Raw genomic sequence first — 22,505 nt, 5'->3', positions numbered from 1 at the left:
TCGTCGTTGTTTTAGAATCATACAGACATACATATGAATAAATCGGATATATGTATGTGCTATATATGGCTGGCTCGCGAGCCGTGTCGTCTTTTCTGTATGTGCTGAGGTGGTGGCTTAGCCTAAAAGTGCGCTACGCTTTTTGCTACTTTCGTACTTTCTGTAATGGTGACGTTACTATCGATTCAATCGGCATTCCCGTTGCATACTTCTGTGCGTTGAACAATAATCGGTGCTCATGCTTTTAGTGAACCGTTAGTTGTTATTGTAATTGCTCTTTTGTTTATTTTGTATATCTTTTGTTGTTGCTATATTATTGCTTTTATTTGCTGTATTGTTGTTGGTTTTTCGATTTTAGATTTTAGCTTTATGTGATGCTTTCATTAAACACACAATTACATGCCAGTTCGGTGCATTACTAGACGCCATTTTGTTTACTATTTAGTCGTATATGTATATATAATATATATAGTGGAATAGTGTGGCTATTAGTCGGTATTTGCTTTGATTTGATTAGTTGATTAGTTGTGTTGCGGCGTTTTCGTTAATAATTGGAAAGTGTGGCTATCATGCGGCAGTGCAGGACATTCAAAGGGGAATTCTGGTGCACTATAAAATTGAGAAGATACCCTGCTATACTAAACATATACAAGTATATTGCTATAACAAAAAAAAAAAAGATTATAGATATCGTGCAAGTGATTTAGAAAACCGTGCGTTTTTCCAGAACAAGGGAGTATTTCCATAAGCATTTCCTGCGTTTCTTTACAATATTTGAGTTTATTTTACAACTTTCTGAACTGGTTCTTCTTGCAACTTCTAAACTTTTTTATTTAATCAATAATAGATGTGCAGTACTTTCAGATTGATTTTTAGTTTTGCAAGCATACAAATTAATTCTTCTTTTCAAATCAATTAGATCTAATCAGAATCATTAAAGTTGGATTTATAATTTTTAATGTGTAATATTACTATGTTAGTATGGATTTTAAAATCAAATTTCGATTAGAAAATGCATAAAAATGGGTATTTCTAATTATATATTGATAATATCATCTTGAAACATTGTACATCTATTCACAACATAAGACTTTAATGTATAATATGGAAGAAAAGCAAAATACTTTTTATGTTTGGAAACTATAGATAAGTACATACATGCATTAAGTCGAAATAAGTCTGAAACTATGGTCAGACAGGCAAATAATTTGCACGCAAATCTGTTGAGTGTTACAAGTATGTCGTGAACATCGTGACTACTTTGCGAAATATTTTTTAAAGCAACACATTTGTAAGATAATTATTTGCATGTATGACCATAGCTTTAATCTTTTGCTTTTTAAAATGTATTTTGTGTTTTCCAAACAACTATTCAGTCTGCTATGGACATAATACATAGGATTTTCCCCTAAAAGAGAACTATTGAGACATGTCCAATCGTTTGACTATATCTTTATCTTCCTTTAAATCATCTTATCAAAATAATAGATTTCTCTTTCTATAGCTGCTTAAGATGAACTCTAAGAACTTAGTTTACAACACAAATAATAATTAGTTTGTATTTATCTGAGATGTCTTTATATCTTTCTGCTTGCAATATTATGTTTGATGTGCTTAAGTGTGTGTGTATGTGTGTCCACAACATCTTGACATATATTGGCAGTGCGTGACAGAGGCGGCTTCAAATGTCCCATAATAAAAATATATATATGTGCAATAAATCAATCAGCAATCAACGACGAGTAAATATTCGAATGTGAGACGCATACCACCGCCCCCACCTAAACGCATCTCCCCCACACTCATGGGCATGGGGAGGGGGTGATAGATGATGAGGACAATGCCACCATAAAGAGCCACAGGCTTTGGACTCGTTAAATGTTTCAGTCGGCCGTGAATAGGTTTTGGTTGCAGGCCAGGAAATGTTATACAACAACAGATTAAGAGGACGAATGTGTATAGAAATATGAGTGGAAAACTGTTTCACTCAGTACATATAAAGGACAGGTGTGTGAGTGTGTATGTGTGTGTGTGTGTGGGAATATTAATTTCGCATGCATGTATGTATGTACATATGTATATAAATATATACTTAAGGACTTTTAAATCTGTATGTATGTATGTGCAGACATTTTAATGATTTTATATTCAGGCTAGACGTGAGAAAAGCAAAAATTGAAATATGTAAATAAGCACTTGGCATACATTTTATAGAAATGGAAATTATTCACTTTTCTGTTTACTATTATTTCCACTAGTAGTAGTATATATTTTAAAAGCACGAGGAGCTCGCGAGAAGTTGGCACTTGCCTTATATAACGTTTGGCACAGACGACGACTGACGACGTTGAAAAGGACAAACTAAAAATTGCCACTGAATAGAAATTTGATGACGCGCAGGACAACGACGACGAGGCGCGCTCTAGACGTAATACAGACGGCGGCAAAACAGTTCCGGAAATGGATTTCTTAGCGGGAGCAAGCAAATCCTTATCCTTGGCTTCTGCCACCCATTGTTTTCCAAATGCACATATTAACAACAACACAAAAAAGAAAGACGAAAAAAAAACAGCCAAAGAACTAATCAAGCGTCTGCGAACGTAACGCAACACAACGCAACGTATTAATTGAAGGATAATGCGTAACGTGACGCGTGCCTTTCCCAGAAATCGTGGGCGCAACACGAACACTACAAAGCACGCCGTGAAACTGTTGAACAGCAATCGGTGTCCTTTGCAGGAGTCCTCGAAGCTTTGGCTGTGCGAGCGCCCGCGCACTTATCACATTGTGTCTGAGCTAGAGAGAAAGGGAGCGAGAAAGAGAAAGAGAGAGAGAGAAAGTGTGCTAAGGCAACAGCTCGCAAAATACACGTCACAGGAGGTTATATGGAGGATACATTGTGTAAACATAAAATCAGAATCAAACGCAAGAGTCGTACGACTGCGACTTTCAAAAACACTACTTAAAAAAAAAAAAAAAAGTATTTATAGAAACTAATTATTTTTAGTTCAATAATTTTTGGTAAATATTGTATAATATATGAATATTTATTTTATTTATAAAATAAATTATTTTTGTAGAAAATTTTACCCATTTCTTTTATATAACAAATTTCTGCTCGCTTTTCTAGGACTGAGCAAAAATGTAATATTAAATTAATTAATTTACTATTAATTTAATTTATTTCTGAGATTCTTGCGTTCATACAGGCACTTCATCTATACTTTGTTCAGTCTCCCACGCTTCCGCCTGTATGTTACATGCATTAGCTCTCAACTAATAATACCCTTTTATCCTTAATGCGTAGTGTATATGACACAGAAAACAATAAAATGGGACCAATTGTCAAACAGCTGTTGGTCGTGGGTAGGTGTTAGGTTCAAAAGTCAAGCACTTCAAAAAAAAAAAGATCTACCTTGCAAAAAACAAACAAAAATGTTAATTAATCTAATATTTCTGTTGCTTTATTTTATGTGTTTGTGTTTGTTTTAACGTATTTTCATTGATTTTCATGCTGCTCGTTTATCGCGATCTGGCAGCACAACCGGCATTTTTCGATAGTTATTGTCTGGTCTATCGATTTATTTTAAACACTGCAACGGCTAGTTGCATGCGATAAGAGTGCAACCTTTGCCAAAATTTGCATAATTAACCCAATCGTAGCAGGTGGGAGAGTGCTCCAAGCGCCATGGTGTTTAAGTGTCAGGAGGACAGCTTCCTGAAACAGGCAAGTCACCAATAAAATCTCACAGCACGTTCCAAGTTGACTTCGTTCCATACTGGTCGCCATTTCATCCTGCAGTATCAGACCACAGTCGTTAGCTGTGACTATGCGACTCTGGACTGGTCGGGTGATGCCAACACTCCGGCGGGACAGCTGCGCGGTTTCAATGTAGTCTGCGAGAATACAATTCTGTTTCCGGAGGGTGGTGGCCAGCCTTGCGATTACGGCACCATCAATGGCCAAAAGGTGCGCAATGTCATTCGCAAGGGCAGCACGGCTGTGCACTTTGTGGAGGCAACCGCCAGTTTCGAGGAGGGGGCCGAGGTGCAGCAGCGTCTCGACTGGGAGCGCCGACTGGATCATATGCAACAACATTCGGGACAGCATCTGATAACAGCGCTGTTCGATCGCGAGTTCAAATACGACACAACATCCTGGTCGTTGGGCACAAGTGTGTCTTACATTGAGCTGGCCACCCCGCATCTGATCAGTCGCGAGTCTTTAGATCACATTGAGCGACAGGCTAATGATCTGATACGCGAAGGACGTGCCGTAAACGTGCTACTCGTCGACCCGGAGCGAGCGCTGGAGTTTCAGGATGCGCGGGCACCTCGTGGCCTGCCCAAGGATCATGAAGGCGAAGTGCGTGTGGTGCGCATCGAGGGCATCGAGAGCAACATGTGCTGTGGCACTCACGTCACCAATCTCTCCCAGCTCCAGTGCATAAAACTGCTCTACGCTGAGAAAAGCAAATCCAATGTGCTCGTCCACTTTGTGGTCGGCGAGCGTGTGCTTCGCAAACTAGGCGAGGTCTTCCAACGTGAGCAACAACTGACAGCAGCGCTTAAGTAAGTCAGATAGAGCGCGACTTATATAATCATATTTTGTTATAATTATTGTGCCATTTGTTCAGAGGCGGCGCCCCTCAGCATTTGGAGTTGGTGCAGAAGCTGCAGCAGAATGTTAAATCGACCCGCAAATCCTTCCAGCAGCTGCTGAAGGACTTTGCCAATGCCGAAGCGGAACGCCTGGAAAACTTGCCAGCAGCTATGCGTCCTAAATTCTTTGTCCTTCATCGTCGCGATGGCATCGAACCGGACTTTATAAACACCTTTCTGCGCAACGCGCCGGAGGGCATTCTCTACCTTCTGACCGTATGGGAGCCAGTGGCTGCCGGCAGCAGCGCCAAGGGCCACATGGTACTGCGTGGCGATCCGGATCTGGTGGAGAAATTTGGTCCACAATTCCTGGATCTACTCGATGGCAAGGGGAATGGCAAGGAGGGAAACTTCCAAGCCAAAGTCAACAACATAACCCGTTTGCAGGAGTGTGCGGCGCTGCTAGAAACACACTTTAAGCCCAAGAAACCACAAACACAAGCACAAACGGATGCGGCTAGCGCCTCCTAAGTATTGGGGGACAAGTAAATTTTGTAAAATAAATATATAGTTTGTACTTGTTAATTGCATTCGCTTATATTAACTTGTAATAAGAAAAAACAGAAGTAACTAATAACATCGCCGCCACCACCAGTGGCTGGCGGCTGGCAGTTCGTCTAAGCTATCCATCCACTCATCTATCACAGATAGTTGACGTCGTAGTTGCGCATTTTCCACTTGAGGCGCCAGAACTGATTCCAGAAGCCCACATCAATGACCCGCTCATGAAAGTTCCAAATGCTCACGGAGGTGTATTCGCATATGGCCGGATATGTGCAGTCATCTGCATCGTAAAGATCGACCCAAACCAAAGTGAAGATGCCGAGGGGCAATAGACGCAACTTATTCTGATTGATGGCGCGCTCCAGCATGAGTAAATAGTTGGCAGAGACAGGATTCTGTTGCTTCATTGCCACTGTTATCATGCGATTTGATTGATGGCGCAGCTGTGTCATGAATGCCTCCTCGCCGGGATTGCGAGCGGCAGCCTGGTAGAGGGCGACAATGCCGGTCCCATAGAACAGTGCCTTTTTGGGCTTCGCATACGATTCCTTCACCACGCCCACAGCGACCTCTGAGTAGTCGCGCACCAGTCCTTTCCAGTATGTTGTCCACTTCTCCACAAATGTGCCTTTGAAGCGTTCGGGTAGTGTGAATTTCTCGCCGATGCGCTGTTGCAGCGCAAGGACACGACTGCCCACGACACGCATCTCGTACAGCAGCCCACGATAACGTGTGGGTTTCACTTATAAATTTAAATTGCGTCAACAAAAACAAGACACAGCTTCTGCTATACTAATGTTTTTTAGGTTAGCGCTGACAAACAGCTGTGCGCGTCAGTGCTGCCAGAATTTTGTTTAGCTTATGCGGCCACCATTAGCCGGTGATTGAGAAGTAAATGAATAATTTAATTTAAAGCAAATACATACTTGCTGATCAAACAAAAAATATGTGTAAATATAACACAGTGGCAAAAAAAAGAAAAAAAAAACTATTACAGTATACAAGTAATTACACCACTGTAAAGAGTGGCAGCGCCGTGCAATATGCTGCCAGATTGGGACAACAGCCAAGCACGCTATTTTTTAAGCTTTATTTATTTTTATGGCACTAGCGGCGGAGCGTTACGAGCACCACAGAAAACAGCTTGGTGAACTGCTTCAAGCTGCCGCCCTCCTCATAAAGGCACACGAAACCGGGCTTTATGACGAGGCAGGGGAACTAGGCACGCAGGCCAGCCACCTATGGGAGCTGAGTCAGCGGCACAGACTGGTGGTTGGGTAAGCGGGATGAGTTAAGCTCATGCGGCAAATATAAGTAAAACAGACGCCACTACTATTCCACAGGAGTAACAATGCAGCAGCAGCTACGTTGTTTTCGGCCTGCAATGATGTATTCCAACCGCTTTACGAGCGAATGTGAGTAGAGCGCGGCGGCCCACACAACTTTAAAATTCAAGCTAAGCTTCTGGTGAACTCTTTTAGCCTAAAGCTGGACGAAACGCTTGCTGAAATCAGGAATGCCGTCTCGGATTTCGAGGTGCAATGCCGGGAGCTGCAAGCAGAGCAAAACGCGCCAATCAATGAAGCACTCGCTAAATGCTTGGCATGGCTATTGCAAACGCAATCGGTGCTTCAGAGCCAGGCCAAGTACCTGGAGCTATATGCACGTGGATTGACGCCGACACTAGTGCAGCAAGCAACTGTGGACCAATTCAAAAGAGAGCTGCAACTGTCGGAACAACAGAGAGACCGAATTCTTCTGGGATTGGCACTGGCCGAGCAGCGTACTGCAAGTGTCCATCTGCTGTCGGAGCTAGTGGCAAGCTGACAAAGGATATATTCCCTATTCTCACTTCAAAGTTGCAGGCATTGCAAGGCGAACATTTTGTTTACCGCATTGGCTATTATCAGATTAACACAAGCACTCGAAAAAAAAATAAAAACAAAAAAAATAAGACGTATTTTTTAGCACTTAAATACTTGAAATTTATTTAAAATGCTTTTGCATTTAATCATTTTTGCGTGTAGTTGGCAACTAAAAAAAAAGTTTAATTTGTCTGCTGTTGTTGTGGTTTGTCGACTAGCGTGTCGGTGTGTTGTTGTTGTTGTTGCCGCCACCTAGTAAATAAGAACAATTATTATTGAATTTTCCAAGGGTATACATGATGTTGCACCTTACCTTATTCTAAATAAATTTCAAGCATTCCACCAAAACAGCGCCAACCCGGCACTGATCCTTTAGCGCAATCTTCTGGCTTCGCGTTCCGATTCGAGCAGCGTCAAAATATCGCCCTCGCGAACTGGACCCTTAACGTTGCGAATAATCTGACGGTTCTGTTCGCCAAGGAACTCAACCTTGACCTGTGTACATTGGCCCTGGGAGCCGGTACGGCCGAGAACTTTCATGACACGAGCCCAAACAACTGGTTTATCCATGGTTTTTTATTAGTTTTGCCGCAGAAAATTCACGTGCGAGATGCGCTTCAAATGACAGCAGCGATCAAAAAGGAAGTTGGCTGGTTGTGGGCAAATCAACGTGAAGTTGGCTGCGCTGTGTTCCTGGACCAGTGTGCAAAAACAATGCAAGCGAGCTGTCAAACGGAATGTTTTTTCGGCTAGCATTACGATTTTAATGAAAAAAAGTGCAATATTTTAGTGAAAATATTCAGAAATCTCTTTTACTATATCAATTTTAATAAACATATTGAAGTCTCAAAGCGATTTCAAATATTGTTGACGGTTGTGGCAGTTGCCAGCACTAGACGCATCGCCAGTATTGCCACACACTGAAATGTAGTATTAATTTTTGTTAAAAGTTGTACGAAAGAGTTCTTAAATGCAATAGAAAGAGTAGTAATAATTGAATTGTTGCAGTTGGATGAATGCGCTTTGTAAAATTGATTGAAATGAAATAATTGTATTAAATTTGAATTGTTGGCGGCACTTTATCAAACCAGTTGGCAACTCTCGCTGTCATTTGACGCGGCACCACGTAGACCAGAAATTTGACAGTGAAAGTCGTTCGTCAACGTCTTCGTGTATCGTCGGCTGCTTTGGTATTGTTGCTCCCTCACATCACTCTTCTAGCTTCACTCCAACGCGTCGGTTGGCGATACTGTTGGACGTTGTCGTCGTCGTCGTCTCTATTTTCTTCGTTCTCCGGCCCAAGTGGAAGGCATTAAATAAAATATTATTAAATATGAAGAACCTAATGTTCCTGTTGCTGCTGGTGCTGCCCACAATCATATGCACATTCACAGCACGTAAGTACTTTTTGCTCGTATTGCTGTTGCTGTTGTTGTTGCTGCTGCTACTGTTGCCGACGATGAAGCGGCGACGTGGCATTGCAGCAAACGGCCGCGATTTCGACCTTTATTTATGAAAAACAGAAAGTGCAGTCAAAGGCTCCGGCTGGAGATTTGGACTGGGCTTGGAATGTTCGGGTCTTATTGTTAATTCAACTCTGGCATTGGGTTGGAAAGTGTTGCGTTGGCAAGACTTGGCCTAAATGTGTGCAGCACAAAAACGCTCGCCTGTTGCTGTCCCGCTTACGCATATTGCATCTCTCTCTCTCTCTCTCTTATCGTTTTCACGCAAATGCAGCAAACAAGCTGGGCGCCTATGCGGCCGAGTCCGCTGAGGACGACCTGGTGGATGTGGACAGCGAGGATGGCGCCGTCACTGGCGAGGATGCGGAAACAGATGAGGATGCGGATAGTGGGGGCAGTAGCACATCTCCCTATGCCGATACCTATCTTCTGTTTACCAAGCCCCTCTATACGTCTGGCCAGCAATTCGATCTGCCCGGTGGCAAGCCCGTGGAATTCCTGATCGGCTTCACGAACAAGGGACAGGAGGATTTCGTCATTGAAACTGTGGAGGCCTCGTTCCGCTACCCCATGGACTTTAACTACTTTATACAGAACTTCTCGGCCGTCGCCTACAATCGTGAGGTGAAGCCCGGCTTTGAGTCGACCGTTTCATACACTTTCCTGCCCTCGGATCAGTTTGCCGGCCGTCCCTTCGGTCTGAACATTGCCTTGGCCTATCGCGATGCCAATGGCATTCAATACAGTGAAGCCGTTTTCAACGAAACCGTGCTCATCTCCGAGGTCGACGAAGGTCTGGATGGCGAGACCTTCTTTCTCTACCTGCTGCTGGCCGGCATTGTCGTCCTGCTACTGGTCCTTGGCCAGCAATATTTGCTGGGCTCCTCTGGCAAGCGCAAGCGCGCCGCCGCCAAGAAGGTAATCGAAACGGGCACCGCCAACGACAGCACCATTGACTATGACTGGGTGCCTCAGGAGACGCTTAGGGCGCTACGTGAGTAGAAATTGTGTGCATTATGAAGCTTTCAAGTATTTGCCTAACTCCCGCCTCTCATATCATCACAACAGAGAAATCATCGCCCAAGTCAAAGACGCCAAAGACCTCGCCAAAGCCGGGCAAACAGGCCAGTCCCAAGGCAGCAAGCCAACAGAGTCCCAAGCAGCGCAAGGTGAAGCGCTCCGCGGGTGACGATTAAAGACTGAGCCAGACAACCAACTGGACTCAATACTACCAACAACAATGCACATCCAGACACACACACACACACACCCACACATCTGATATCCCAAGACACACATACCAACACATCTATGCATAGAAGAGGAGGGCATACAAGTTTCGTAGACGCATTCTCGCGTTCAAGTTTTCTTTTATACACTACGATTTTTTTGTCGCTAATTAATTACTATGATGATGGTGATGATGATGATCATGATTTTTAACAATTATATAGAGAGATTGTTAGTGTTTAGCACGCATTCGAGGGGGCCGCGTTGTTCAAATTTAAATTCAACGTTATGTTTGTTTTTTTTTTTTAAATCATATCTTCTTTTTTTTTTCTTGGAGAGAAAAATTTCGCGAACTGCCACTCTTATAAACATACTCCTTGTCCTTGCATCGTGGGTCACGGCATCGCTACCTTTTTCTGTCTTCGTTTGTTGAAGACGCCCCAATAGGCGAGTACGTGACTGGCGACGCTCTCTGGATTGCACTCAGAGGAGAGCTCGACGCGTGAGCCGTTTTCCAACTATAATTTAATGTAGCATATTATTATAAATTAATACATACATGTAAACAATATATATTTTTTTTGTACAAAATCCAATTGTTCGGGTTGTCATCGAGTTCCAGAGATGTTAAATTTGATTAGCTGGTAAAGCTTTTAAGAGATAATGTGAGCAGAAAAAAACTTGAATAATAAAAATCGAAAACACTTAACTGATGTTTTGCTGTAAGATATATACTTGTACATACATATATATCTATTAGCATTAGATGTGTTAAAGGTTAATTGACAACTGGGCCAACAATTTGTTATCTTCAGTATCCAGTTAGTATTACGATGCACCAAGCTATAAAACATATTGGAATTTGTAGCTATGGCATCTTGTTTTTAGTGTTCGCATCCAAATTTATCTTTTCGGTTGAAATAGATTTAGAAAAAATAAAGTTGTCACAGCATGTCTGCCAAATCGGGCTGTGTTTTCGCCGCAACTTTACGAAAACCATTTTTAATAAATCAAAAACCTGTATAGAAACTATGAGTCAATTAATTGTATCTCAATTTCATGAATTACGTGTCAACCATCGATCTTGTGACGTCATAACGGTCCTGCGTTATGCGTCTCCTTCTTATTGGTGCATGAGAGCCGATCTCTTCTTCAAAAGAAAGACTGAAACTTTATTCGTTCGCTTGGGAGAATGAGAGAAAAGGAATGAGTGCTCGGGGTGAGAAGAGATTTGTTGATGGACGTGAGAATTCTTAGGATTTGAAACTCTTTAGCATTGTGCTCAAAGATTAAAGCTGAAAGTGTTGGAATACCTTTATTGAACTATGAATTGTACATGTTTTATACTTTTTAACACGAAAAATTAATTTAGTCATTCAGACCTAAATAAAATTTGTACCAAACTATCCTCTTTTTTTGTTATTAAATCATTAATTTTTGACCGTTTCTAAGAAAAAAGAATACCAAATACGTTTTGTGGAATGCTATATTAAAATTAACGAACTATTTGCCATGGTTACATGGTAAGATATAATTCACGACCGCTTACTCCCAACGTCGCTTCTTCATCGGCGGCTCATCATCTGATGGGTCTCCAGAACGCTTAGGAGCCGCTTTGTGCTGTGTGGGATCTGGAATTTCTTCATCGCATTTGTTTTCATCTTCACCATTGCAGTTTTGTTTGCTCAACTTGTAGGTAACCTTCTCGGTGACAATCTCAAAGACCGACGAGCTAGATGAGCGACTAGGCAGACTTGATTCGCTTGAACTACTCGATGAGGTAGAAGCCATTCGGCAATTCGGAAAAACCGAGCCAATGGGAAAAGTGGTTTGTTCGACGCTGCCATCACAGCGTAAAACCACGATGTTTATGTTGTCGCCCGAATTCGGATCGCTTCCAATGCCGGCGGCCACCGCCTGATAGACAACCTGTAATGCATCGAGCTCTGCTAAGTTCCTCCTCCACTGGGCCTCGAGGACCGCCATGGCTGCCAGAAGGCCTGAGCCCAAGCTTGCAAAGGGAATCCTTTCGGAACAGCCCTCAAACCAGGTGCAATAAAGCTCCGCTTTGCCTTTCGAGACTCCCCCAATCAACAAATTGGCCATAATATTCCCATTATAACGGAAAAGGGTCTTCCTCGCAAATGTATTGGCACAGATCACAGGCACCGGTCGCTCAAGCTCCAAATAATGCAGCCTCATTTGGGACTGAAGCAACCAGACAATCGAAGCAACATCGGCCGATATACCCGCAGCCCCGCAACTGCAAAGATATGGAAATTATATACATTCTGAAGTATTCAATGGAGAGATCAAATCTGACCCCAAACCGAACCAATTCAATGTGTTTTGATTTCACTTAAAGGTATTTCTCATTATGTCTTTTTAAGATCTCAGTACTTGTATTCTCAGAGAGCAGCTCTGACTCGTGTTGTAATCAAGAAGAAGCACGGCGAAGAAGAGCTTTACTTTGGTGTGATTTTTCTTTAAGGAATCTATTTTTATGAATTTTGTTTAGTATCTAAATTGCCTCAGAAACATCGTACAAATATCACGCAATCACCACAATTTTGGAGATCTTTTTGATATACTTGTATATGCTAAACTTTTCCCCGAATGGAAAGGAGTTTTCTTCTCTTGTACTCACTATATATTATTTTGTAGACGATGTATCTTCTGGCTCTGATGCGATATCATAACATTATCATATGTAGCTTGCTCATCAGAGCCCAGTATGACGCCATCTTTGTAAAGTAAGCCCACAATAGTGCTTCCGGTAGTGAAGGGCTTTGGCTCTTCAAACCCCTCCTTTTTGAGGAATGTGTTGCTATCCGTGGATACGCTGAGGCTTAGAAAATCGGAGAATGCAAAATCTATGGCTTACTTACCGTCTAACGTTATCAAAGTTAAAGCCTGAAGCATTCGACATTTCGTTAAATTATTTTTTGTTGTGCACAAATGTAGCTAGAAATATAGTATATATATAATATAATATGACTTAAAACTGAGCACTCACTAACTGTAAAAAAATGCTAATTAAAAGTTTTGAGTTTAGGAGACTTTTCTTTGAACAACGTAATTTACTGACCTATAACATCTATAACATCCATTTTTGGGATGTACGTTTGTATAGCCTCATTATTCTCTATTGCTGTTCTAGAAATGATCACTTTTTGAATGTCGATCTTTGCTGTGAATCGGGACATAGCTGGCCGTTTGGCAAATAAAATTCCCCCACCGAGTCGGATTCGTTATTAGATATTTTTGTTATATCTTTAGGCTTTGTGTATCTTTAGTTTTATCTAGTATAAGTTCTGTATTGTTTTGATTTTTGTTCTTTTTTTCTCTCAAATCGACAGCTATGTTTGTCGATAAAATAAAATAAATAAAAGAATAAAATGAAATGGCTATCAAATTTAACATTGATGTGCTTTTGTTTCATCAATATCGGGGCTTTAATTTAGTAGTTGAATTCCTTTTTGTGCTCGATCATTCAACATATTTCCATTCAGTCATGTTAAAAAAGGCTTATTAAAATAAACAGCCACTTGAACTTCCAAAAAACGCTATAATATCTAGCGAAAAAATAGCTAAGCTGGCAACACTGTTCCTCTACTCACAATTGCTTGCAAATAAATGCAACAAATAAATACAATAACAATTATACAATAAAATATGCAACTCAAAAATAATATGAAACATTGTTAAAATAACATGTATATTTGCATTTAACACGAAAAGTATAAAACATAAATAAAACAAATGCATTTGTTCTGCATTTTTCAATTCGCCCTTTCATTTGTTTTCGCTGTCTGCGAATATGAAACCCAATTGGTATACACTGTTATACTACACTGTCATACGAGTTTGTGTAAATGTACGCAAAAAATTTACAAATTAAAAAAAAGCAATTAAATAATGCTTACATGCACATGCACATTTTCAAAAGATTTTATAATTTATTGTATTTATGCACCAAACAATTCACAAATCACATTCACAATTAAAAAATAGAAAATTCACTCACGCTCAGGCGACAATATAACGACATACTTATACTAATTTAGTATACTTTTTAAATTAAGAATTAAAACATTTATTAATGGTTTTGCGTAGCTAAACAAACACACACACGCAACGCGACGAAGGAAATAAAAGACAAAGCAAATCAAATTTGTATCTAACGGTGAAACAACATGGCTGTAGACAGAATACAAAGAGGGTTTCTTATATAATATTTCTATAATAAATAGGTGTATTTATTTGTATATTTAATTAATTATAATTAATTTAATTTGGTAAATTAATTGTTACTCTTAATTTTATGAACAACAGTTCATTAAAACACATCACATCCGAATACATATCACAGTAATTCATGCAGTTTTTCAAATTTTATTTTATTTATTATTTATAAAAATAAACATAAATGTTAATTTTATAATTAAAGCAATTAAATATAAAAGACAACTGAAACCTCTTTTGTCATGATCCTTGCTACGCCCATACCAATGTGCGAGCTGAATAAATTGATTTACAGTTATCATTTTTGATTCTTTGCTTTCGCTTTTGCATTCGTTAAGAGAAGACTGCTTGCAGCTGCAGTTCAAGGCTCAGTTTTGCGCGTTAGTTTGAGCGCGACGCGTCGAAAATTACAGCGGAGTGTTTGCATTAAACATTAAATATTAGTAAAATTATGCACAAATTGTGTGTATTTTCTACAAATGTAAAAGAACTATTTAGTTCTGTTGCAAAAAATATGTAAGTGCTTAAAAGTGTTTATTTTTTTTGCTACGCACGCGTCGGGGTGCTTCGCGATCTTCGTACGTATGCGCTGTGATGTGTATGTGTGTGTACATATGTATGTATGTAATAAGTACGTACATATGTATTTAATAGCAAAGTTTTTTTTTGTTTTTGTTTATGTGAATGTAAAAGTGATTTGGAATTAATAAAATTGTAAATAAAAAGTTCATGAATTAATCAGAATTCATCTGCTAAATGTATGTTGTGTAAGTAAGCAGTTCTTTATTTTTTGTAACAACATTTTACTGTTTTAATGCGTGCATTAATAAACAGAATATGTCTGTATGTATGTACAGACATATGTATGTACATTCTGTTGTGCATAATCGCGTAACATGTTAATGCATCTTTGTTGGCGCGTGCTGCCTCTTTTTTCAATGTCACAGTTTGGCAGACAAAATGGCGCCTTAACAAAAAAGAAAGAGAAACAAAGTATAAAGAGAACTACATTTACTTGCTTTACTCTGCCGTATGTTTTCTTGTGGCTCCCTTGCGTCTATAACAGTTTTCTAACATGCTTTGTTAGCTGAGCGAATTAAATCTCGACGAACGACCCAACTTGTTGCAAATAAAAAACAAACAATAGAGCGTAGTAAGACAAAGAGAGCATGAGTAGCGGGGATAAGGATGTGAGGATGAAGTGGAAGCCATAAAACACCTGCATTTGTTAGTGGATCGAGTTCGTAAATAGCTGGAGTTTTGATTTTTGTTTTTCAACATAGTCTCCATCTAAAATATGCTTCCTGCTACTCAAAATAGTTGTTTACAAATGTATTACTTGTTGTTTAAAATATGTTAAATGCGTTCTTTAGACTTGGTGCTCTTGGTGCTCTTATAGTAATTTTCTCTCTTACTTTGATTCGGCGATCGTGTGGTGAATTTCTTCTAAGTTCGTTTTAATTGAGCTGGAAATTATGGTGAAGAGCTCCTGTGGACAGCGTTCATCTCGGAGAGACGGATATTTCTAAATCGACTTATCAAAATACGAAGCTTAGCGAAACACTTAGATAAAACAAGAGAGAACGCCACAGTCGAGCAAGCCCGACAGTAAAATACCCTGTACCCAGGTTAACTTCCGTCACTGAGTTAGTAGATAATTATGTATAAATTTAGTGTGCAAAGTTTGGTTTAGGTAACTAAGGTATTGACGCAATTCTGTAGCGGGGGCAAGGGGGGAAAATTCAAAAAAAAAAAAAAAAAATAAACTCGTCCTTTCCCGGACATAGGAGAATCTGGATACCAAATTTGGTTTATAGCTTTATAGTTTCTAAAATCCTTGCGTTCATCCAGACGGACGGACGGACGGACGGACATGTCTAGATTGATTTCTCTCCTCATGCTGATTCAGAATATATATACTTTATAGGGTCGGAGATGCTTCCTTCTGCATGTTACATACTTTGCACAAACCTAATATACTCTTTTTACCCTACGGGTACAGGGTATAATTATGAAAGGATATTTTTTTAAGAGTAGTTGTTGTGCCAAACATGTTGTGGGTTTTTTATGAGTTGAAAGATTTTTCGAAAAATTTAAATTTGCGCATGCAAAACAAAAATAAAAACCGTTGCGCAAAAGATGCCAGAAGCACTCACAGTTACCGTTACCAGAGAAAGACCGCAGCACAACAAACCGTAAGCCACAGACGACACGAAAAAGAAGAGCAAGAGAATTTTAAACGGTTGGTCGCTTAATTTTTTCGATTTTGTGGCGAAGCTTTGGCGAAAGCTTTCCATGGAGCTTTTGTATGACTGTTGCGGCGCTTAAACAACAACTTGTTGTTGGCGCCGTCGCTGTGGCTGCACAGGAATTCGGGAACTCGATGACGCGAGGACTCGAGGAGTCGGCACTCAGACTGTTAATTCATTCATCGACAGACTTTCGTGCGTTTCGGTTCAGCCTCAGCGCCAGCAGCGGAGCTAAAACAAAATAAAGCGTACAGCAAGCAAATCATCAGCCCCAACAATAACAACAATAACAGCAAGCAGTAGCAGCAGCAGCAGCAGCAACAGCAGCCAAATATTCAAACGTCAAGCGCCAAACAACAGCGACAACAGCAGCACCATCAGCAAGCCAATTTTTTTTATCGCGTACGCGCGCGTTTTACCGTTACATTCGAAATATTTGTACACAACAAGTACGAATTGTGTTTGTTTGTGTGCACGCGTGTGTGTGGGTGTTAATTTTTTTTTGTTATTGTTGTGCACCAAATGTGCAAAGCAAGTTGGCCAAAGCCAAGGCGTTCAATTTGTTTTCAAATTTGTTCATTTGAAGCAAATCATATAAAAAGAATTCATATTCATTCAAACAACTTTCGTTTGTCCAAATCGTGAGTAAAAAGTGCGGCAATTTCTTGAGATCGTAAATTCACAATATCAATAAAAAACACAAAACCCAAACATTTGTGTAAACAAGCTAACGGGGCTATTAGCGCATCTTTGGATTAATTTGTGTGAACGAACCAAAAAGGTGAGTGCAGAGGATGTTTATCCTATATTATGTATTTATAGAAATATGGAAATAAACACAGTTTAAATGTGGAAGGAAATTGAAAAGAGTGCAATAGTATATTGCATTAGTATATTGTATTTTATTACTAATATATGAGGAAGGAAAGATTATACAACAAAGTTATCTTTTGTTCAACAAATATATACATATTTCAGGAATTTGATTTAACACTTTCGTAATTACTGGAAATTGCAATTCGTTTTAAATATGTTTTTTGGCACGCGACTCTCCTGAAATCTGGTTATTTTATTATTCTCGTCTGACCAAATCACCTTCTTTTAATACTCAAATTTTTTGCTCTTTACAATTTGGGTCCGATTTCAGGTGGAGTGTAGAAAATATGCCTAAACGCATTAAATCGAAATTGATAAATTTGAATTATAGATATTATTGAGTTTTCTAGAAACATAAATAAAAAATATAAAGAAAAAGGTTTCAGATCAATTGTTGCATTTCTAAAAATTAATTTTATAGAGTTTGAAGTAAGATCGGGATGATTATGATGAAATCAGCAAAATTTCGTCGGCTACAAACTTTTTTTTCGTTTATATCCTAGTTGTGGAACGTAAATTCTGTTCCGAAAGGATTAAATTTGTTCCTTTATGTAAGCAAACAAATGTAGCTTAGCCTTAATTACAATTTTAAGTATTAAACAATTAATGAAAATAGTTATGCATTGTTCAGTCGTTCATAAAAAAGTTGGAGTAACTTATAAAGATTCAGAGATGAAAATGCCGTAAAATCGATTTTGTTTTTATAAATAGTGATCTATTAGATTTATGCAAATAGGAATAACATAAAATATTTAAAAACTTGAAATCAACTTGAAAATTACAAATATTATTGTGCTGTGAAATAAACAAGCGATGTTAAATTTTATAAATATATATAATATAATAATACAATACTCTTCTGAAAGAACGATACTTCTACTAATTAAACTCCCTTTTCACTCTAAGCTTGAATTTAAACAAGCAAGTTAAATTATAGTTATTAAAAAAACTGTAAGTGTTCTTTTTGGTTTTATTTTCGTTTAAAGATATTAGCAATATTTTCAGCCCATACCGCCCAACTGATATTAAAAAATTGTTTCTCTTCTGCATTTTTATCTTTCTGGAACTGCATAGTATACTTTTATGTACTATCTGTAGTTATTATTTGGATGAGCTCTGATATTTTGACTATTTATTTAATTGCTTATATCATTTATTTATATAATACGACTTACGTAATTCTGAAATTTTAATATCTTATATTTGTAGCTTATCTTAAATATTTATTATTTACATTTCTGTATAATCGAATAATTAATATTATTGTAATTTATGTGAATATAAATATATACATTTTATTGAAATTTTGAAAGAAAGGAGACTTCCACTTCGAAAATTAAATAAAATAAATGTAGTTTTTTAAAATCGGTAGCAAAGATAACAAACAAATGAGGATGTCTAAGCTTCAATATATTTTATAATTTATATTTATTTCATAAAATTGATGGGAATATCTAAGTGTGAATATAATTGAATATAAATAATTCCAAATAACTCCATGTTTCACATCACACTCTGAAATTTATCTTTTAAAATCGAATAATATCTTCCATATTTCTTATATTTCATATTTAATAGTTTTGAAAAGCTCTCATTAGCAGAGAGTAGCATTTGTTCAATTTATTTATACTCATATATAGTAGATTTATTCGAGGGTGTGGACATTGAAACGTTAACAAAAATATATTTTGGCAACGACTGCGAAACTGGCAACTGAGTCGCTTACCCCGGCAACAATTAACGAGTAATTTTGTTTAATTGCCTTCGCAGATAATAAATCATTTTCTTTGCATTTGCCGTCACTCGTTTCCTGCCTCTTCCGCCCCAACGCACCCTTTTCCGCATCCGAATCGTGGTGTGGGTTACAGTCAGCACTTGGCCTTAGACATCGGTGTTGAACGTTGCCGCTGTCTTGCCCCACTTTGTGACGTTATCTGTTTCTTGCTAATTAACTTGACTGCTTCCCATATACACACACACACACACACACACGCAGGCATACATATATAAAGGGAGAAAGTTGAAGCAACGTTTTGAATTTCTTTGGAATTCTAAAATCTCATTAAAATGTTCGTCAGTCGACTGCTGGCTGGGCTTGCAGCCGAAAGGATTATAGTGAAGCCAAAACCCTTCAACTACTAAACAACAGCAATAACAACAATAACTAAATATGTACAATAGGAATTTTGAGTGTGATGTGACAAATAGGAGCGCAAATTTATTGTAGTTGACGCGTTTTTGTGGCATTTCATGCGCGACTTTTCGCACCGCACCGCACCGCACCCAACCAATCAACCAACCAACCAACCAAACAGCCAATCCAACCATCGAAATAGATGAAAAACTCTTTGAATTTTCACAAAACCTATGCACATGTCCGTACATGTGTGTGTTTTTCTGTATCTGTATGTGTGTGTGTGTGTGTGTGTGTGTCTGTGTGCGCGCTTCTAGAATTTTAATAAAGCTACTAGGCGAATTCGTTTGCATATTTTGATACAAAATGTGAAATGTTATTTGCATATTGGGAATACATAGTGTCTACTTGTATGTGTGTACATACTCGTCTGAAACCGAACCATGTCCCTAAACACTTTTCATCAAAACATCAGAGGCTGTGCTATTAAAATTAAGCGAACAACTTTATTGAATTTATTCAACTAAATACGTTTTTATACGATTTCACTTACTCTTCACTGCTATAATAAGGGACTTAACTTATTACCTCACTGTATTATTGTATATCTATCCTTTAACCAAAAAAACAGTGCAGCAAGCTGTAAGCTTTCAATCCACTTAAGTTAATCAGCTGAAGATGTTCTAGGGAAACGCTTTCAGTATTTCCAAGAAATCAAAATCAAAATTATTATTATAATGATTAGCTGCAATTGATGTGAGCATGAAGTGGCTGCTAAGTCAAGTGTTGTCTGACTAGTGCCGTCTCAATTTCTCAACACAAAGAATTCATTGTTATCTATACCACCAAGGTCCCCGAACAGCTCTCGAGTACGCCCTGTGCTGAAATACTTACTAATCATGTGCTTGGTGTCCTTAATACAAAACACTTCAGGATCGGATTGAGTCGGTCCTGAAACAATTTCTTCCTAGTCTTAGCTGAGAGCCTGGGTTCCTTTATTTACCAATCTATTCTGCCGTCGTTAGCTAATCGTAAGTCTAATCTTTTAGGTCTTATGTTGTAAAACTTTTCTACTCTCAAGAGAACTCTCTGTTTCCTCGCTGAAAGCATATTTTTTTAACCAAAGATTCCCCTATTGTGTGAGACTACAAATGAAGGCATTCCCCCCTCGAGTCTTATTAATTATTAGATATTAATATTGGCTTATAGGGTTTTTATTACTTTTTACTTTATAAGTTTATTCATTGAATAAATCATTGATTTATGCAATACCGATTGAAAATTTGCGTTCGAAGGGTATTTTTTTGAGAGTTCAGATCGGTTTTGGATAAAGATATAATTTATGGATGTAAGGTCTTTCCGACCTTTGTAAGAGCTGAGTATAAGCCGACCACTATTTATATGTATAGTAGCTCTATAGTTTGTTTTGCTTCTCAAAATTTCTTCCCCCATTCGCTGGCACTTGTGTTTGCTTGTCAGTTGATAATGTGACTATTATCGTTCCCGTTACTTTGCCGCTTGCCATGACAACGTAATTAATGAAATATGAAATTATAATTTCATTTTTTGAAGCGTGACGCAGTCTCATGAATTTGTGCGCCATTAGTGTGAAGCACACAGGCAGATACTTGCATTCAAGTTTAAACTGAATGTCATAATGGCGTTAGGCTTAAACAAAAACAAAAACAACAACTACGCTAAAACTCTAAAAGGGGTCGTGATGAATTTAAAAGAAAACTAAAATATTGAGAACAATTGTTACATTTCTTTGAACATAAATTAGGGAATGAAAACAGAGAAAGAATGAGAAGAGTTGGGTGAAAATAAAGATACATAGTGGAAGAAAGTCTAAGGAGGAAGCAGTGAAAGAAAAGGGAATCAAAAATAGATAAATCAGAGAATGGCCTCTTTGAAATAAAGAATATCAAAACGGGACAGAAGTCGAGAAAGAAGGATATAGAAGAAATGCCGAGTGTCCTCTACCAATAGCATTAACTAAAATTAGTAGTAATAATTAGAAAAAGGAAACAGGAAATAAGTAGGAACCTAATCAGTGGGACACAGACGCTATTCATTAAAGACTCGCTTCTTAACCTTTCTCATCTTTTTTCCCCAAGTTTCTTGACTGAAAATTATAAAAAAAAGAAGTTGAGAAAAAAAGGTTGTGGAAGAAATGCAAAGTAGCTTCTAGAAATAGTATGAATGACAAAAAAGACTTAAAGAATGATCCTGAAATTTGTTTTTAAAGAAAATACCTTTTTCATATTCCGACGACAAATTAGAAAACATATTTCCTATTCAATTGGTACCTTGCGATCATAAGGGTGAGAAGAAAGGCATTTCTGTGGCTTATAAGCACTGTTTTGTATCAAGTACTATATATATATATATACATATATATGATTTTTTATTTGCTTTTAGTTCAAAGCGATAGTCCAGTATTGTAAATATTCGGCAGAGCTCTTCTAATTCGAACTTAATGAACGACTCAAATAAATCTGAAAGCGGAGGGTGCGCGTAGAAAAGTAGAAAAGAGAGTGCGTGAATAGTGGGAGTGGAGGGGGCGAGGGTGTGCGAGCAAAAGCATATTTGGTGGCAATTTGTTAAATGAGAAATGGGCTGTGATATGGGAAAAATTAAAGAGGATTTGCAGTGCGAATGTTTGTGCGGCAGGCAACGAGACCATTGAAAATTGTTCTTCTCTCTCACGGCAGCGGGGGGGAAAAGAACAATGCCGAGGTGCGAGACGTACGTTCCCATTTGTTACAAATACTATATATATCATGACTCGCAACAATCACTTAGACATACGAATAAACAATAAGCATTGTCGAGCTTTGAGGCGGTGCCTGCACATTTTGTTGAAAGGAAAAGCAACACAAACACACACATGCACACAGATACACATGCGGCAAGTACACGCTAGTAAGCAACAGTAAATGTAAGCGCTTATTTGTTACACATGACGTTACCATCAGCCCCCCTCTCCCCCCTCTCCACCTGCCACGCAACTGTTGCTCGCCTGTTCCCATCCCAACACATCCGCCCTTCAACTTGCCATACATAATATTCATAAATTTTTGAAATAAATGTTTACAGACACTTTGCACGATTTTTACCCCAAATGCGATGCGTCAGATACGAAACCTAATGCAGATGAGCTATGTACTATATGTATGTTTGTGAATATATAGACGCACACACACACACACACACACACACACACACACACATGTATAAGCATTTGCATTTGAATGCGTGTTAGTTGACTGCCTTG

General features: G+C 38.6%; 7 protein-coding genes across 8 annotated transcripts in view; 4 read left to right on the top strand and 3 right to left on the bottom strand.

Moving 5' to 3' along the window:
- The first annotated feature begins 3,600 nt into the window (after positions 1 to 3,600).
- On the top strand, positions 3,601 to 5,187 carry LOC115630086 (alanyl-tRNA editing protein Aarsd1-B). The gene is made up of 3 exons (XM_030526713.1): positions 3,601 to 3,727; positions 3,803 to 4,572; positions 4,638 to 5,187. Exons 1-3 carry the CDS (start codon positions 3,689 to 3,691, stop codon positions 5,131 to 5,133), a joined length of 1,305 nt encoding a protein of 434 aa, XP_030382573.1. The 5' UTR covers positions 3,601 to 3,688; the 3' UTR covers positions 5,134 to 5,187.
- On the bottom strand, positions 5,171 to 5,958 carry LOC115630087 (mitochondrial import inner membrane translocase subunit Tim29). The gene has a single exon (XM_030526714.1). The coding sequence runs from the start codon at positions 5,871 to 5,873 to the stop codon at positions 5,304 to 5,306; it is 570 nt and encodes a 189-aa protein (XP_030382574.1). The 5' UTR covers positions 5,874 to 5,958; the 3' UTR covers positions 5,171 to 5,303.
- Positions 5,959 to 6,237: 279 nt separating this feature from the next.
- LOC115630088 lies at positions 6,238 to 7,142 on the top strand. The gene is made up of 3 exons (XM_030526715.1): positions 6,238 to 6,443; positions 6,510 to 6,581; positions 6,648 to 7,142. The coding sequence occupies exons 1-3, from the start codon at positions 6,268 to 6,270 to the stop codon at positions 6,991 to 6,993; spliced, it is 594 nt and encodes a 197-aa protein (XP_030382575.1). The 5' UTR covers positions 6,238 to 6,267; the 3' UTR covers positions 6,994 to 7,142.
- LOC115630089 (40S ribosomal protein S28) lies at positions 7,118 to 7,663 on the bottom strand. Its single transcript, XM_030526716.1, has 2 exons — positions 7,345 to 7,663; positions 7,118 to 7,283 (listed from the first exon to the last, which is right to left on the bottom strand). Exon 1 carries the CDS (start codon positions 7,599 to 7,601, stop codon positions 7,404 to 7,406), a length of 198 nt encoding a protein of 65 aa, XP_030382576.1. The 5' UTR covers positions 7,602 to 7,663; the 3' UTR covers positions 7,118 to 7,283; positions 7,345 to 7,403.
- A 572-nt stretch (positions 7,664 to 8,235) lies between these two features.
- LOC115630083 (translocon-associated protein subunit alpha) lies at positions 8,236 to 10,320 on the top strand. Its single transcript, XM_030526708.1, has 3 exons — positions 8,236 to 8,428; positions 8,769 to 9,488; positions 9,563 to 10,320. The coding sequence occupies exons 1-3, from the start codon at positions 8,365 to 8,367 to the stop codon at positions 9,688 to 9,690; spliced, it is 912 nt and encodes a 303-aa protein (XP_030382568.1). The 5' UTR covers positions 8,236 to 8,364; the 3' UTR covers positions 9,691 to 10,320.
- An 872-nt stretch (positions 10,321 to 11,192) lies between these two features.
- LOC115630090 (proteasome subunit beta type-7-like) lies at positions 11,193 to 12,715 on the bottom strand. Its single transcript, XM_030526717.1, has 3 exons — positions 12,613 to 12,715; positions 12,372 to 12,551; positions 11,193 to 11,987 (listed from the first exon to the last, which is right to left on the bottom strand). The coding sequence occupies exons 1-3, from the start codon at positions 12,651 to 12,653 to the stop codon at positions 11,270 to 11,272; spliced, it is 939 nt and encodes a 312-aa protein (XP_030382577.1). The 5' UTR covers positions 12,654 to 12,715; the 3' UTR covers positions 11,193 to 11,269.
- Positions 12,716 to 16,233: 3,518 nt separating this feature from the next.
- The window catches only part of LOC115630084, a 160,872-nt gene continuing 154,600 nt past the window's right edge, over positions 16,234 to 22,505 (top strand). For both annotated transcript variants that reach the window (XM_030526710.1, XM_030526709.1), the window contains exon 1: positions 16,234 to 16,999. The gene's annotated coding sequence lies outside the window, so the exon portion shown is untranslated. The remainder of the gene's footprint in view (positions 17,000 to 22,505) is intronic.

The sequence above is a fragment of the Scaptodrosophila lebanonensis genome, unplaced genomic scaffold, assembly GCF_003285725.1.
Source record: "Scaptodrosophila lebanonensis strain 11010-0011.00,11010-0021.00 unplaced genomic scaffold, SlebRS2 tig00000311-arrow-arrow-pilon, whole genome shotgun sequence".
NCBI classification, from domain to species: Eukaryota; Metazoa; Arthropoda; class Insecta; order Diptera; family Drosophilidae; genus Scaptodrosophila; species Scaptodrosophila lebanonensis.
This window is presented reverse-complemented; position numbering and strand designations above follow the sequence as displayed.

What these genes read in the sequence shown, in the direction of transcription:
- LOC115630083 (XM_030526708.1), top strand. Translation starts at nt 8,365, where the DNA reads ATGAAGAACCTAATGTTCCTGTTGCTGCTGGTGCTGCCCACAATCATA. An exon ending in CATATGCACATTCACAGCAC is followed by an intron (nt 8,429 to 8,768) that starts GTAAGTACTTTT and finishes ACGCAAATGCAG; the next exon opens with CAAACAAGCTGGGCGCCTAT. An exon ending in GGAGACGCTTAGGGCGCTAC is followed by an intron (nt 9,489 to 9,562) that starts GTGAGTAGAAAT and finishes TCATCACAACAG; the next exon opens with AGAAATCATCGCCCAAGTCA.
- LOC115630087 (XM_030526714.1), bottom strand. Translation starts at nt 5,873, where the DNA reads ATGCGTGTCGTGGGCAGTCGTGTCCTTGCGCTGCAACAGCGCATCGGC.
- LOC115630088 (XM_030526715.1), top strand. Translation starts at nt 6,268, where the DNA reads ATGGCACTAGCGGCGGAGCGTTACGAGCACCACAGAAAACAGCTTGGT. An exon ending in CGGCACAGACTGGTGGTTGG is followed by an intron (nt 6,444 to 6,509) that starts GTAAGCGGGATG and finishes ACTATTCCACAG; the next exon opens with GAGTAACAATGCAGCAGCAG. An exon ending in CAACCGCTTTACGAGCGAAT is followed by an intron (nt 6,582 to 6,647) that starts GTGAGTAGAGCG and finishes GAACTCTTTTAG; the next exon opens with CCTAAAGCTGGACGAAACGC.
- LOC115630086 (XM_030526713.1), top strand. Translation starts at nt 3,689, where the DNA reads ATGGTGTTTAAGTGTCAGGAGGACAGCTTCCTGAAACAG. An exon ending in AGGACAGCTTCCTGAAACAG is followed by an intron (nt 3,728 to 3,802) that starts GCAAGTCACCAA and finishes TTCATCCTGCAG; the next exon opens with TATCAGACCACAGTCGTTAG. An exon ending in CAACTGACAGCAGCGCTTAA is followed by an intron (nt 4,573 to 4,637) that starts GTAAGTCAGATA and finishes CCATTTGTTCAG; the next exon opens with AGGCGGCGCCCCTCAGCATT.
- LOC115630090 (XM_030526717.1), bottom strand. Translation starts at nt 12,653, where the DNA reads ATGTCGAATGCTTCAGGCTTTAACTTTGATAACGTTAGACG. An exon ending in AACTTTGATAACGTTAGACG is followed by an intron (nt 12,552 to 12,612) that starts GTAAGTAAGCCA and finishes ATCCACGGATAG; the next exon opens with CAACACATTCCTCAAAAAGG. An exon ending in CGTCTACAAAATAATATATA is followed by an intron (nt 11,988 to 12,371) that starts GTGAGTACAAGA and finishes ATATCTTTGCAG; the next exon opens with TTGCGGGGCTGCGGGTATAT.
- LOC115630089 (XM_030526716.1), bottom strand. Translation starts at nt 7,601, where the DNA reads ATGGATAAACCAGTTGTTTGGGCTCGTGTCATGAAAGTTCTCGGCCGT.